General features: G+C 38.0%; 1 protein-coding gene across 4 annotated transcripts in view; it reads right to left on the bottom strand.

The window, feature by feature from the left end:
- Positions 1 to 11,802, bottom strand: part of SPAG16 (sperm associated antigen 16) — a 368,224-nt gene that overhangs the window by 331,958 nt on the left and 24,464 nt on the right. For all 4 annotated transcript variants that reach the window (XM_085065720.1, XM_085065718.1, XM_085065722.1 and 1 more), the window contains 4 exons: positions 11,552 to 11,689; positions 5,907 to 6,014; positions 4,505 to 4,622; positions 3,042 to 3,111 (listed from right to left, as the gene is read on the bottom strand). In XM_085065720.1, the coding sequence (XP_084921846.1) occupies positions 3,042 to 3,111; positions 4,505 to 4,622; positions 5,907 to 6,014; positions 11,552 to 11,689 (434 nt within the window). The remainder of the gene's footprint in view (positions 1 to 3,041; positions 3,112 to 4,504; positions 4,623 to 5,906; positions 6,015 to 11,551; positions 11,690 to 11,802) is intronic.

The raw sequence follows: 11,802 nt of genomic DNA, 5'->3' as shown, positions 1-11,802 counted from the left end.
AAAACAAAAGCCATTTTTAATGCAGATCTCCTTAAAAAAAAAAATCCATTACTATTAAAGTTATCCGAACTCAAAATACAACTTTGTTTTCAGAGCTAATTTCTGTGTGGGCATAGGAGGGGGAGAGAGAGAACCAGTCCACAAGATGACCAAGTCCTAACAATAATTGCTAATAGGACTACTACGTGTTCTTCATTTCAATTTAAAACAAGCAAGGCAAGAATTAGGAAATAAAAATTTAGTTTTCTTTAGGTGTCTTAAAAATTATTAAAAGTCCTTCTCTTGAAGGATTTCTGTACAAAGCTAAACAGCAGCCTGACAGTGAGCCAGCAAAAAACTGCTAGTAAATAAATTACATGCTCTGTATTGTGGATGCTATCTTCAATTGCTTGAAATGCAGCAGACTGAAAGCTCCTGCATCAAATGCCTGAGTAATAAAGTCCAGAATAGTTGCCCTGAAATTAACATTAAGTACTGTTAATTTTTTTCTACCTAGCTGCCAGATACAAATTTACAATGCAGACTCATGGTGAATACTAAGAAGTTTCCCTTTGTTCTTTATCGTGCACTATATGACTCAGGGAGCAAAAAAGTAACCCCAATCTTAAAGCAAAATCACAATCACTGAGTGGTTTGGGTTGGAGGGCACCTTAAAGCTCATCCAGTTCCACCCCCTGCCATGGGCAGGGACACCTTCCACTATCCCAGGTTGCTCCAAGCCCTGTCTAACCTGGCCTTGGACACTTCCAGGGTTCCAGGGGCAGCCACAGCTGCTCTGAAGGACCTGTGCTAGGGGCTCACCAACTCACAGGGAAGGATTTCTTCCCAATATCTAATCTAAATCTATTCTCTCTCAGCTTGAAGCCATTCCCCCTTGTCCTGTCACCACATGCCCTTGTAAAAAGTTCCTCTCCTGCTTTCTTGGAGTGGATGTGCAGGACCTCACAGTTAAGCAAACCCAAAACTAATTAAAAGCCACTCTCAGTTCCCTTTAGCCCAGTGAGCATTCCAGGTGCTCCACAGTCAAGTGAGGCTGTGGGACAGATGCAGCCCCAGGAGCAGTGAAGGGCAATCCCTGCTGCTGGGCAGAGCCATTCTCCTTCCTTCAGGCTCTGCAGTGCACTGAAAGCAGACAGCTGGCCAAGGATCACTTGCCACTCTGGGTGTGCATTGCCCTCTAACTCAAACATCCCCATGCACAGAAGTCAGCCCAGAAGACTGAAAAGTGCACCTGGAAGTCTCCTTATAGGCCAGATTTCCAACTCAGACAGCACTGGTTCCTTCCAAACTGACAATATGAATTTCAAGAAAAATGAAGCAAACTTTTCTCTAGTATCCATGCACTGCTTGTTTCTCAGGGTTCCATTTATACTCCCTCAGGAATAAGAAACCAAGAATGTGATCACCTTTCAAGAGGCAGCAGAAAGTATTTGAAAAAGAGACAATACCGCCCCCAGAGACACAAATATGACCTACAGAGGGCAATAAAAATTATCTAGTATTAGAGGACAAAGCACTGAAACAAAATTCATTAAAATAGTGATTAATTTATGACACTCAAGGTATGAAGCAAATTAAGACCTGTAGAAGCATGTGGGTGGCTGCTGAGCTTAGTTTGTGTTGGAGACTGACAAGGGAGAAGGAGGTTTTCATATAATTATTTATCAAATGGCTCCCTTACTTGTCACTTCTTGGTATTACAAAGTTGCTCTCAAGATTCCTGGAGAATAAGCAAGACTGAAGAGCCAGAGAGTGGTTTTTAGAATCAAAAAGCAAACAGAGGTATGTTTAATATGAAAAGGAGGCATCCCTACTGTAAAACATGAGCACAGGGGAGATCACACATTAGATGTCCTCAAGCCAGAGTGTATCTTAATGGGAAAGGAAGGAAATGCTTCCTAACCTCTACACCCAACTACAAAAAAAAAACCCAAAAACAACCAAATAAACTTATGTGGCTACTATTCTTTTTCTCAGCCTTGCCTTTTCTAGAGGAGTTTTACACAATGGAAGTAATTCCAGTAACATGGGGACTTGATTGTCAAAGGCTGGGGTAACTCAGTGGCTTTTTACCTGGAGTTTATTACAAGTGCCAAAGGAGGTTTAGACTTTAACAGATGGGGGGAAAAAATGAAAAAAACCAAAACCACAAAACAAACAGACATTGAAACTGCCCTAACTGGAACAAATTCTTCACCTGGAGGTTGTATAATACTTGTAGGGTTCTCTAATTTCAAACAAACAGTTATCTCTGATGGGAGTCCTGCTCATGGTTAGGGCAGGTGCAACATCCTCTTCACATGTGAATACTCTGTTGTCAGAGGATAGAGCTCACCATTTCCCTTTGGCATCATCCCTCTTACTTTCAGGAGAATTTAAGAAACCTGGTTTCTTTGAAACTTATCTTACTATCAAATGTAGCTGCAACTGAAAAATAGGTTCACAATTTTTAGTGGGATTGATGCTCTCAGAGAATGGGATAGCATGAGCTTCATTTATTTAGGCAAGCAGAGGTGCTAGCGTTTTCCTGATGGAGTTAGAAAATATAATGCAGAAATTACACAGGGAAGTAGTGTGGTGCCACACAGATTCTATTCCAGCAGGTATTATATCATCTTAGCAATCTTCTGCAAAAATGAGAGTCTGGAATTCATAATAGCAGAATTTTCAAAATGTTTCCAGACCACAATGTATGCTTTCTGAAGGGTGAGCTGAGAAAGAACACATGCAAACACACAAAAAAGGGAGTATTAGACAATATTATACAGATACAATAAAAAAAATCAGACACAAAATAGATTTCTAGGACAAAGTCCCGCCAAGTTACTCATATATTCCATATTGCCTTCAGCAGTCTCACTCTCCTTAGTGAATACACTTCAGAATAAAATATTAAAATGATAAAACTGCTATTTGGACACCACGTCAGCTGATAAAATGCAGTTCAAGTATTTTTGATTTACTGTTACACCAGATTTTGAGATGCATGACAACAAAAAAGAGGCCATAACCAGTCTGAACCTGGTGATGGGAATATTTACCTTTTGTCTCAGGAGTCTGCTTAGCATATCCGGACTCTAAACCTTCTAATGCAGCCTGCAAACCTGTAACCTAATTTTAAAAAGCGGAAAGAACAAGAAGCAGCAATGTGAAAACTTTACTTTTGAAGTGTCTGTTCCCAACACACAGCATTCGCACCTGTGTATTTCATAAACTCCATCTATAATTTTTTACTTTTAATTTTTGTCTCTACATTATGAGCATAACTCCTAATTCAAGATTTTGGAAAGCCCTAGAGCAACAATTCAATAAAATACAAACCACCCAGAATCGCTCTAAAACTTTTACAACTCTATTAAAACAATGCAGGCATACAGAATATCAGGGTTCTGACTGCACCAGCATCTTTTAGCAACTGCTGTCACTGCACTGATCTTGAATTGAATGGCACAATATGATTTACAGCTTTGTTGTAACAAAATGTCACAAAATACGGTTGTGTATTTCAGAAAAGTCATTGCTCTGGAATGAGTACAGTTCATAACTGCAGAGGTGCTACATATATATGTATATATACATATGTCCCTGAAATTTCATAGTATTGGACCTGTTCCATGCTTTGTACTCCTGATTCAGCATAACTCCATATGAGCAGTAAACTTCCATTTTCTATAGGACATTTTCTTTTCCTTATTGAAATTTGAAACATATAATCCTCAGTGTTTTATAAATAAGCCCTGAGGTGACCTGAGAAAAACCGGAGGCAGAGCAAAGGAGGAAATGAGAGATGCAGACTACTAGGAGAGAGTGCAAGCATGGTAAATTCCTTCCACTTTACCTACATATAAATGATGCTACTGCTGAAATGCATTTGGGTAAGGTTTTTTCTTTTTTTTTTTTCCCTCACTTCTTTTCTTAAACACATGCAAGGTAATTGTCTCGGTTTCATCCATCCTATCTGTGCTCTTATTGCTTCCTGTCAAAGGGGCAGAATATCTTGTATCCATCAGGTAAGATTATAGGAGTAAAAATACTATTTAAATATTCCACTCAAGACAGAAAAACTGGCTCTGATCTCTACTTGCATTTTTTTCTAAACTAGCAGGTCATTCCTGGATATGTTTAGGCAAAAATAAAATAATAAACAGTAATAAAGAAAGTGAAAATAATCTTTTTCCAAAGGCATAGATGGAAGCATGTAAATCTGTGCGAATATCACACCTTTCCTTAAGCTGTTGGCACTGAAGGTGTAGCAGGGTCTGCACATTGCTGACTCATGCACAGCAGCACTGAGTAAGTTACACACTGACAACTACTATTTTGTGGCACCAAGTTTCACATGCATTCACTGCTAATATTTCACCAAATCATGAAACTCTCAAAATATTCTGCTTAAGGCTATTGCACAATGAGTTGCTGTACCAGAAATATCCTGTGTATTTCCCAAAGTAAAAACCAGAAGCATTCCTTACAGCTGTGCAAGTGGTGTTCACCACAGTTTTACCTGCTCCACTGCTTTATCTCTCTCCAAACTAGTTAACATGTTCTTTGTCAGTGTATTCTGGTATTTTTCAGACAGCTGCTTCAGCACTGGTTCATAGGATGCATAATGTGCCTTCAGCCTGTGAGCAAGAGGAGGAAAAATGACTCCTCACAGATGAGTTAAATAAGAGATTTATATCTGCATAACTTTTCCGCTCCCCAAACAAACAAGTAAAATTACCAAAAGGTCAACACAAACGAGACAGAAAAGCTATTTAATATGCAACCACCCAACTGGAATACCATAAGGCAAGAGAAAAAAAAAGAAAAATAAGTCAGATGAATGAGTAAGAAGAGTCACAGCTTGTTTGGTCTTGTCTTATAACAATCCATCCAATTTTGCCCTGTTCTTAATCCTTCATACACATACTGCACATTAATTTTGGCTAATTTATTTTCTTACACATGGATTGTATTTCGCTGGAAGAAAGAGAACTAAAGACGTTATTTGACTACCAAATAAGATCCTCATCTGGACAAAACAGTCATAATATGATCACTATTTCTTTCTTCACTACACATTACATTGAGAATACTTAAGCACTTTAATTCTTCAGACCAACTAAGACAGACATATAATCCCCCAGGAGAAACACATGACACCAACAGCTCCAGAACCACTGCATCCTGCAAAAAGCTGAGTCACAGAGGACAAAGCAGTGCAGAGTGCTCTCTTGCATTAGCATGTATGCATTCCACAGGTGAAGATGTAGAACACAGAGCTCCTATTAACCTGCACTGATTGATAAAAATACCAACAAAACTCTGGGAATTAATTGGAGCTGCAGATCTAAGCCTCCCCCCAGTGTTATTTTAAAATAAGTGCATAAACATGTGCAAGGAAGAGATTCTAAACTCAGGTCCTATTTAGAAATTAAATTATTATAACTCAGCAACAATCGACTAGTTTGGGCTTATTTGCAACCAAAGCAACACAGCAAGTTTCTTACTGGAAGTTCAAGATGACAGAAGATGCCAGCTGTGAGAATCATGACTGCAAAGGTTCTGAACTTGGTGTGGTACCAGTTACCCTTAAAATGGGCAGAGGTTCTAAACAGAAATCACTACCTACTTATGGCAAAAGACGTGAGTAAAAGAAAAATCTTTTTGTTTCCAACCATTAGAAATACTATGCATTCATTAATGCCACATTGCACCATAGAAAATCCACCAAAAATAAATTGGAAATTCTTTGATTTCTGTGATGCAATTGTCACATGGAGCTGCTCGTTATCCGGACACTAACTAAATGCAGCTAGACTCACTTTAGCACTTCAGATTCCACAGTGCTATCTCAGTACCAGGAAACAACTCAAGACATTATATTTAATGCTACATGTGAAGCAACTAAAATTATTTTTTACCTTTTCATGTCACAAATCAGCCTGTTTTTCTCCTGGACCACTCGCTTATGATGCATTCGATGGAAGTCTCGTTCCTTTGTCATTTTTAGGAGAGCCTCTTCTGTTTTACTGTGTGTAAAAACAGAAAATGCAAGGCAGTAGTGTTAAGTCTCCTCCTGTGAATTGCACAAGGTATGCTGAATACATATGGAATTAATTTTCAGATATGCACATGCCTACTGTGTCCCAGCTGGAAGTTCTTGGTAGTACACCCCGTGCTGGAGAATATGTATTTTTGAGGTCTTTTTGCTGCCAGCTTATGTGCGAAACCATGGGTGCTCCTCCACTTCCCTCAAACTATTTAGACAGAATCTATAAGGGTTCTGGCATTAAAAATCTCAGAGTTTATGTCAACTTTACATTAAGCACAAGGAGTCTCATGGACATACAAAAGCCAATCCTCTTGTTTAACATTCTGTGTAAAAGTGTATTGATAATACTGATGACATACTGAAAATACTACCTTTTTTTCAAATATCTACATCGCATCTGTTTTGTTGCCTTGAAAATTAATTTGGAGAGCCTTCTAGAAAAAGTTGGGCCAGAAAAGTTTCAGGCTCTCTTCAATTGTGTTTGTAACCTGCCCTCAGGTATTCCCTGGATGTCAGAGCAGGCAGCAAAAGGAATCGATTTCAAAATTAATTGTAAACACACTGATAACCTGTTATTCTCTAAGCACATTCTACACACAGCCATGGGACACCCTGGGATGCTTGGCTCCACAAACTTAAAAAAAGTACTCTGCATATATTCAGCACATTTTCTCCTTCCCTTTACTGATATGGCTTTGGCAGGAAAGATTAGTAGATGAATTGTTTAATTGCAAAGGAAGCTTGAAATTACTTTGCACTGAAATTAGATATTTGCTTCTTGCAGAAATAAAGTTAATTTCCTCTGCAACAGGAGCTGAAGAATTAGGTAAAGCCAAAATGAAAACTGAGTGTGCCAAAATCAGATATCCAGGAAGAAGATCCATAACTGCCAGTGCATTATCATTAATAATTTAAAATAGAAATAATTTACTAATACAAACAATTATATTTGCTGTATATGCACTCACTGTATTTGTTACCTAGACAAACTACCACACTTTGACATGAACATTTATATGTCAATTGGTGCTTGTAGCAGAGGCCTGAAGGAGAGCCCAGTGCATTAATGCCAGCAGCTCCCAGTGAAAGCTGAGCAAAACATCACGTTGTGTGCACAAACACCACGAGCTGGGAAACAGAGCAACTCAGGATATTGGGATGGGATACAAAGCCCACATTAATGATTCTGCTCAGCCTTCTACAAACATTTGAGAGGTAAATGAATCAGTGGTCTCAGGACAGCTCTGGGAAACAACTCCCTCATGACACCACACTCAAAATGACACTTGCCATGAAGTCCTTGAATGCAAACCCTGCCCCTTCAGAGCTCAGCAGATGGCTTGTTCTGAGTATAAAAGATGCTACTACGTTGCTACAGCCTCGGCAGAGCCAATATCAGTTTCTTTTAGGGAAGATATATGTCAGAGTCTGCAGGTCTCCCCATTTAAACTTCTCTCAAGCAAGTATTTCTGTTAAAATAGCAGAAGAGGACAAGATGAAATTAAACCAAAGTAGGGATGTTCAGAGACAAGTTAGATGCTCTGATCCCACTGAATTCAGGTGGGGCTACATTCCCCAAGATGATGGAAGTTGTAGCCTTGAAATTTTAACTGAAATAAAAACAGTTTTAGAAAATCTATACTCCACTAAAAACCATAAACTCAATTTAGTTCAAGCATCACTTCGCAGCAAAATGCCAAATGCACCACAAAATTAAACAGCTGCATTTAAATATGGTGCACAACACAAAAAGTGTGCACTTTATTTTCTCCATGGTGTAAGTGGAAAAATTCGTGGAAGAATAGTTAGATTTTGGTACAGAAGCAGGAGATGAACTGGGAATTTTGTTGCTGTTGTCTCTAACCAAAATAATAAATATGACTTCCGGGATTACTTTCTGTTTTGATCACTACTTTGGCTGTAAAGCTGGGTGTATTTTTCTGAGCTTGCTTCCAAAAAACAGGACAGAAAGGTACCTGCAAATGATAGCACTTCCTAGCTGATGCTGTGAATTCAACTACAAACCTCAGGCAAAAGCTTGACACAACTTTCATTTCATCTACGTAATAAATTCCTGAACTTTTAAAGAGCTTATAAATATCACAGTTCACAGTCCCTGTGACCAACACAATCTTAGCCTTAGACCAACATTGGTCTAACTGAACATGTTTAAATAAATAAGCAACAGACATGGTCTGGCTACAGGAAAACACAAAAATATGTGGTATTCAAGCTATTTTATATCATCATATAGGCAGAGTTTAGCACGGCCATGAAATTGCAATCTATTTTCAATTCAGAAGAATGTTACTAGAACATTAAGTGACCAGACACCACTGAAGATGAATTACAATTAACTAGTCTCGTTTAACAGTTCACAGTTTTCAGTGTTATTTACAATTTTTTCCTGCATATTGGAAGGAATGCCCATATTTCCATTAGGGAAACATTCAGCAGATAACACCCCTTAGGAATCAAAGTGGGCTCACCTGTAGCCTTCAAGATAGAAGAAAGGGAGCACATTTGAGATACTCTTTAATCAGTGTCAGACAGCAAAAGAATGTAAAATTAGTTTGGTTTTCTATCACCACACAATGGTCATTTTTAGAAATCATTTAAAGAAAGATCAGTAGTGTATCTAAACCTTAAGGTAGTAACTACACTTAGTTTTGGAGTAAAAGGATTATGCTGATATTTATTTCCTTTAATGCATGCAAAGACATCAAGGCGCCTTCAGACATTGCACAAGCTATAAAAAATACATGCTCACTATATAGAGGAAATGAAGCCAACTGTAATTTTCTCTTTAAATAATGAAACACCACAGTGAAATCTAACCAACAGCCTGCAATCTACTCAATTTGCCCCCCTGCTTGCATGCAATCATGTAAATACAGTATTAAAATACCCAAAATACAATTACAGTTAGCTTCTAGACACTAAATGTCTTCCACCAATTGCTAAACAACATTAAAGCTGGAGGTAATTGGTTTACAGTCATTTATCCTGGGCCCCCATACTGCCTACATCTCAAATAAAATCCCTTTTCTGCAAGATGGCCGTCAAGAGTACCAAGCTCAGAAATACCAAATGTAATTAAAAGCTTTCCTCAAATACATTTCACAGCATTGTAGCTCTCAATGTTTTCTGACTAATCCACAGAGCAAAACACAGGACTTTCCTTGCTCACAAATCCTTGGTCTCTAACCAGTCAAATCACCATTTCTCCAGTGCTCCCAGGCATTCTGCTTTCTGCATCATTCTCTCTGAAAACCTGGAACCTTACATTGTTCCAGGTAATTTTGGCTCCTGCTGGAATATTTACTTTACCACAACAAAGACAGTGACTCAAGTTACTAAATGTATGAACAAGAAAAAAATGTTGTTAAGTCACTACACTAAATGGATCTAGTATAGAGTATTATGACCAGGGTTTATGCAAAAGACATAAAAGAACATGGTAGCCTATGATATGTACAGCAAAAATGCTCCATTTCACATATATCATTTATTTCAGCAGCAGTAATGGTTTAATTCACAGATTATTCAAAACACTTTAAATGAAATTAAGGTCACAAATGCTGAACTTTTAACATTAGTGTCAATGAAATCTTTGCAAGTTATCTGAAATGAAAAGGCTGAAAAGTGCGGTAGTGACGAACTACTGTTAGCACAGACCAAGTTTTACACCTGCCTATACTGCATTCCAGTAACAGCTGACAGACTATGGAAATAAAGCTCTCCCTGCAAGTGGACAAAGGGGAGGGTCTGGTTTTAGCAATGTTTGAACAAGGCACATGCAGAATACACACTGTGTAGCAGGAAATGCCAATGAACAAGATGTGCTCACACAGAATTTCTGTCACTTAGAACTGCCCTGAACCCCAGTGCCCTCTCTGGAACACCACAACAGTGACATGGCCCATTGGTTTGCCACCAGAGTGCTGGTACTTTGGTTTCCAGCAACCACCAGAATGTGAAAAACTAGTTTTAGTTCATGGATTAAACTTGAGTGTTGGGACTTTTATTTAACAGATAGCCTGGCACTGTCTTTTCCCTCTTCTGCTTGCTCCCTGTTGTACATTATCATGTCATCTTTCAGCCTTTTACCTAGACAGCTGCTATAAAAAGTTTTCTGGCACCCCATGGTGAAAAAAGATATTCTTATGGAAAAAAACACAGCTCATTCAAACCATGATGAAATGAGTTGGAGCATTTTATTGTTAAATAACCATGTATAATACAACAAACTCAGGAAAACCCTTACAAAGACATAATCCACTCAGATTATTTTGTTACAGCATGTTCTGCTTCATACAGGGAGTGAAGAGGGGCAAGAAGAGAGAAAAAAGGTGGGGAGAAAAAGAAAATAAAGCTCATTGAAATTACTACTGTCACGGATAAGTTTTGTGAGGGCCACATTTTGTCCTTCCTTCTTTTACTCTGCATTACTGCTTCTTACTCTCCCCCACTCATATGAGACACAATCTTTGAGTATTGTCCAAAGAAGTTGCAGATTAAAATAAGACATGTTTTCTGATTAAGATGTTTTCTACATAGTCTGTCTCCCAGTGCAACATTATATTTAGACTACGCAATATCTGACTTGACTGTTGCCACTGTTTATTTAACTACTTGACTGTGGCCAATTAATTCATTAATTTAAAATGTAATAAATCATTACAATCAGAAAATAATTTAATTACCATTATCAGCAGCAATGATTGTTTAACATCTGAATAGTTTTTTCCTAGAAAGGAACAACCTAAATGAAAATTAGCAACTTGAGCAATCCTGAGGAAAACCAAAGAGATGGAATTAACTGTACAGCTCCATGCTTTAAAACCACACACTGGCAATCTGAAGTGAGTGCATCATTAGGTCTCAGAGCACATTCTCACTGAACACACACATGTGCAAACACACCATTCTCCAGAAAAGGCCATGTGACATGGGGTTCATTACCCCAGCTCTCCATTCATAGGCTAAATATTTTAAGTCTCATTACTGAAGCACTGCAGACTTGTAAAATAAACTACTACAATGTACACACGAGTATAATCAATGATGGTAATTTACACTGACACACCATTACCACTAGGCCCAGAGTGATAGATTTTTTGTAATTAAAAAAATGAAGAATAAATGTATAGTGATTTTTTTCCCTATGCTGAAGGTTTGTGGTAGCTATAATTTATAGTACTGTAATACAAAATGCACATAATTTATTTTTTAGTTCTACCTATTAGACTCTCACGATTCTCTGTAGTAATTTGTTATGATTACTGGATATTGAAAATTATTCTTGGCCTAGTAAATACAAATAAAAGAAATTAAGATTTACATTTCTAACAGAACTCAGAGAAATTTGAACTTTAATTATAAATGTCACCTAGAAGTAAAAGTATGTGCAGCCAGCATAACAAACAGGAACTTAATATTTTTTACTTAGTTTTACTTTATCTGGCCATCTACTACCATATATAAAAATTTCAATAGAAGCAAATAACATACCTGATAGAGCATTTATAGTCCTCCAGATCCTTCTTCAGGCTGAGATTCTCAGTCTCGAGTTGCTGGTTGCGGGTGTAGACCATGGGAACCAGCCCAGCATCCTCCACTGTGATCACACCTCGCTCAATCAGCTCGTACCTGGTAGAAAAGAAACAGATACTCTATTCCATGTTTCCATTTCCTCACTTCCCTCATTTTTTCCTTCTGGTGCTACCGTTTACCTAAACTAGAATCACAGCAATATTTATCAT

This window comes from Lichenostomus cassidix, chromosome 7 (assembly GCF_008360975.1).
Source record: "Lichenostomus cassidix isolate B80296 chromosome 7, HeHo_3.0, whole genome shotgun sequence".
NCBI lineage: Eukaryota > Metazoa > Chordata > Aves > Passeriformes > Meliphagidae > Lichenostomus > Lichenostomus cassidix.
Note: the sequence above shows the minus strand (reverse complement) of the source record. Positions and strands in the feature narration are given on the sequence as shown.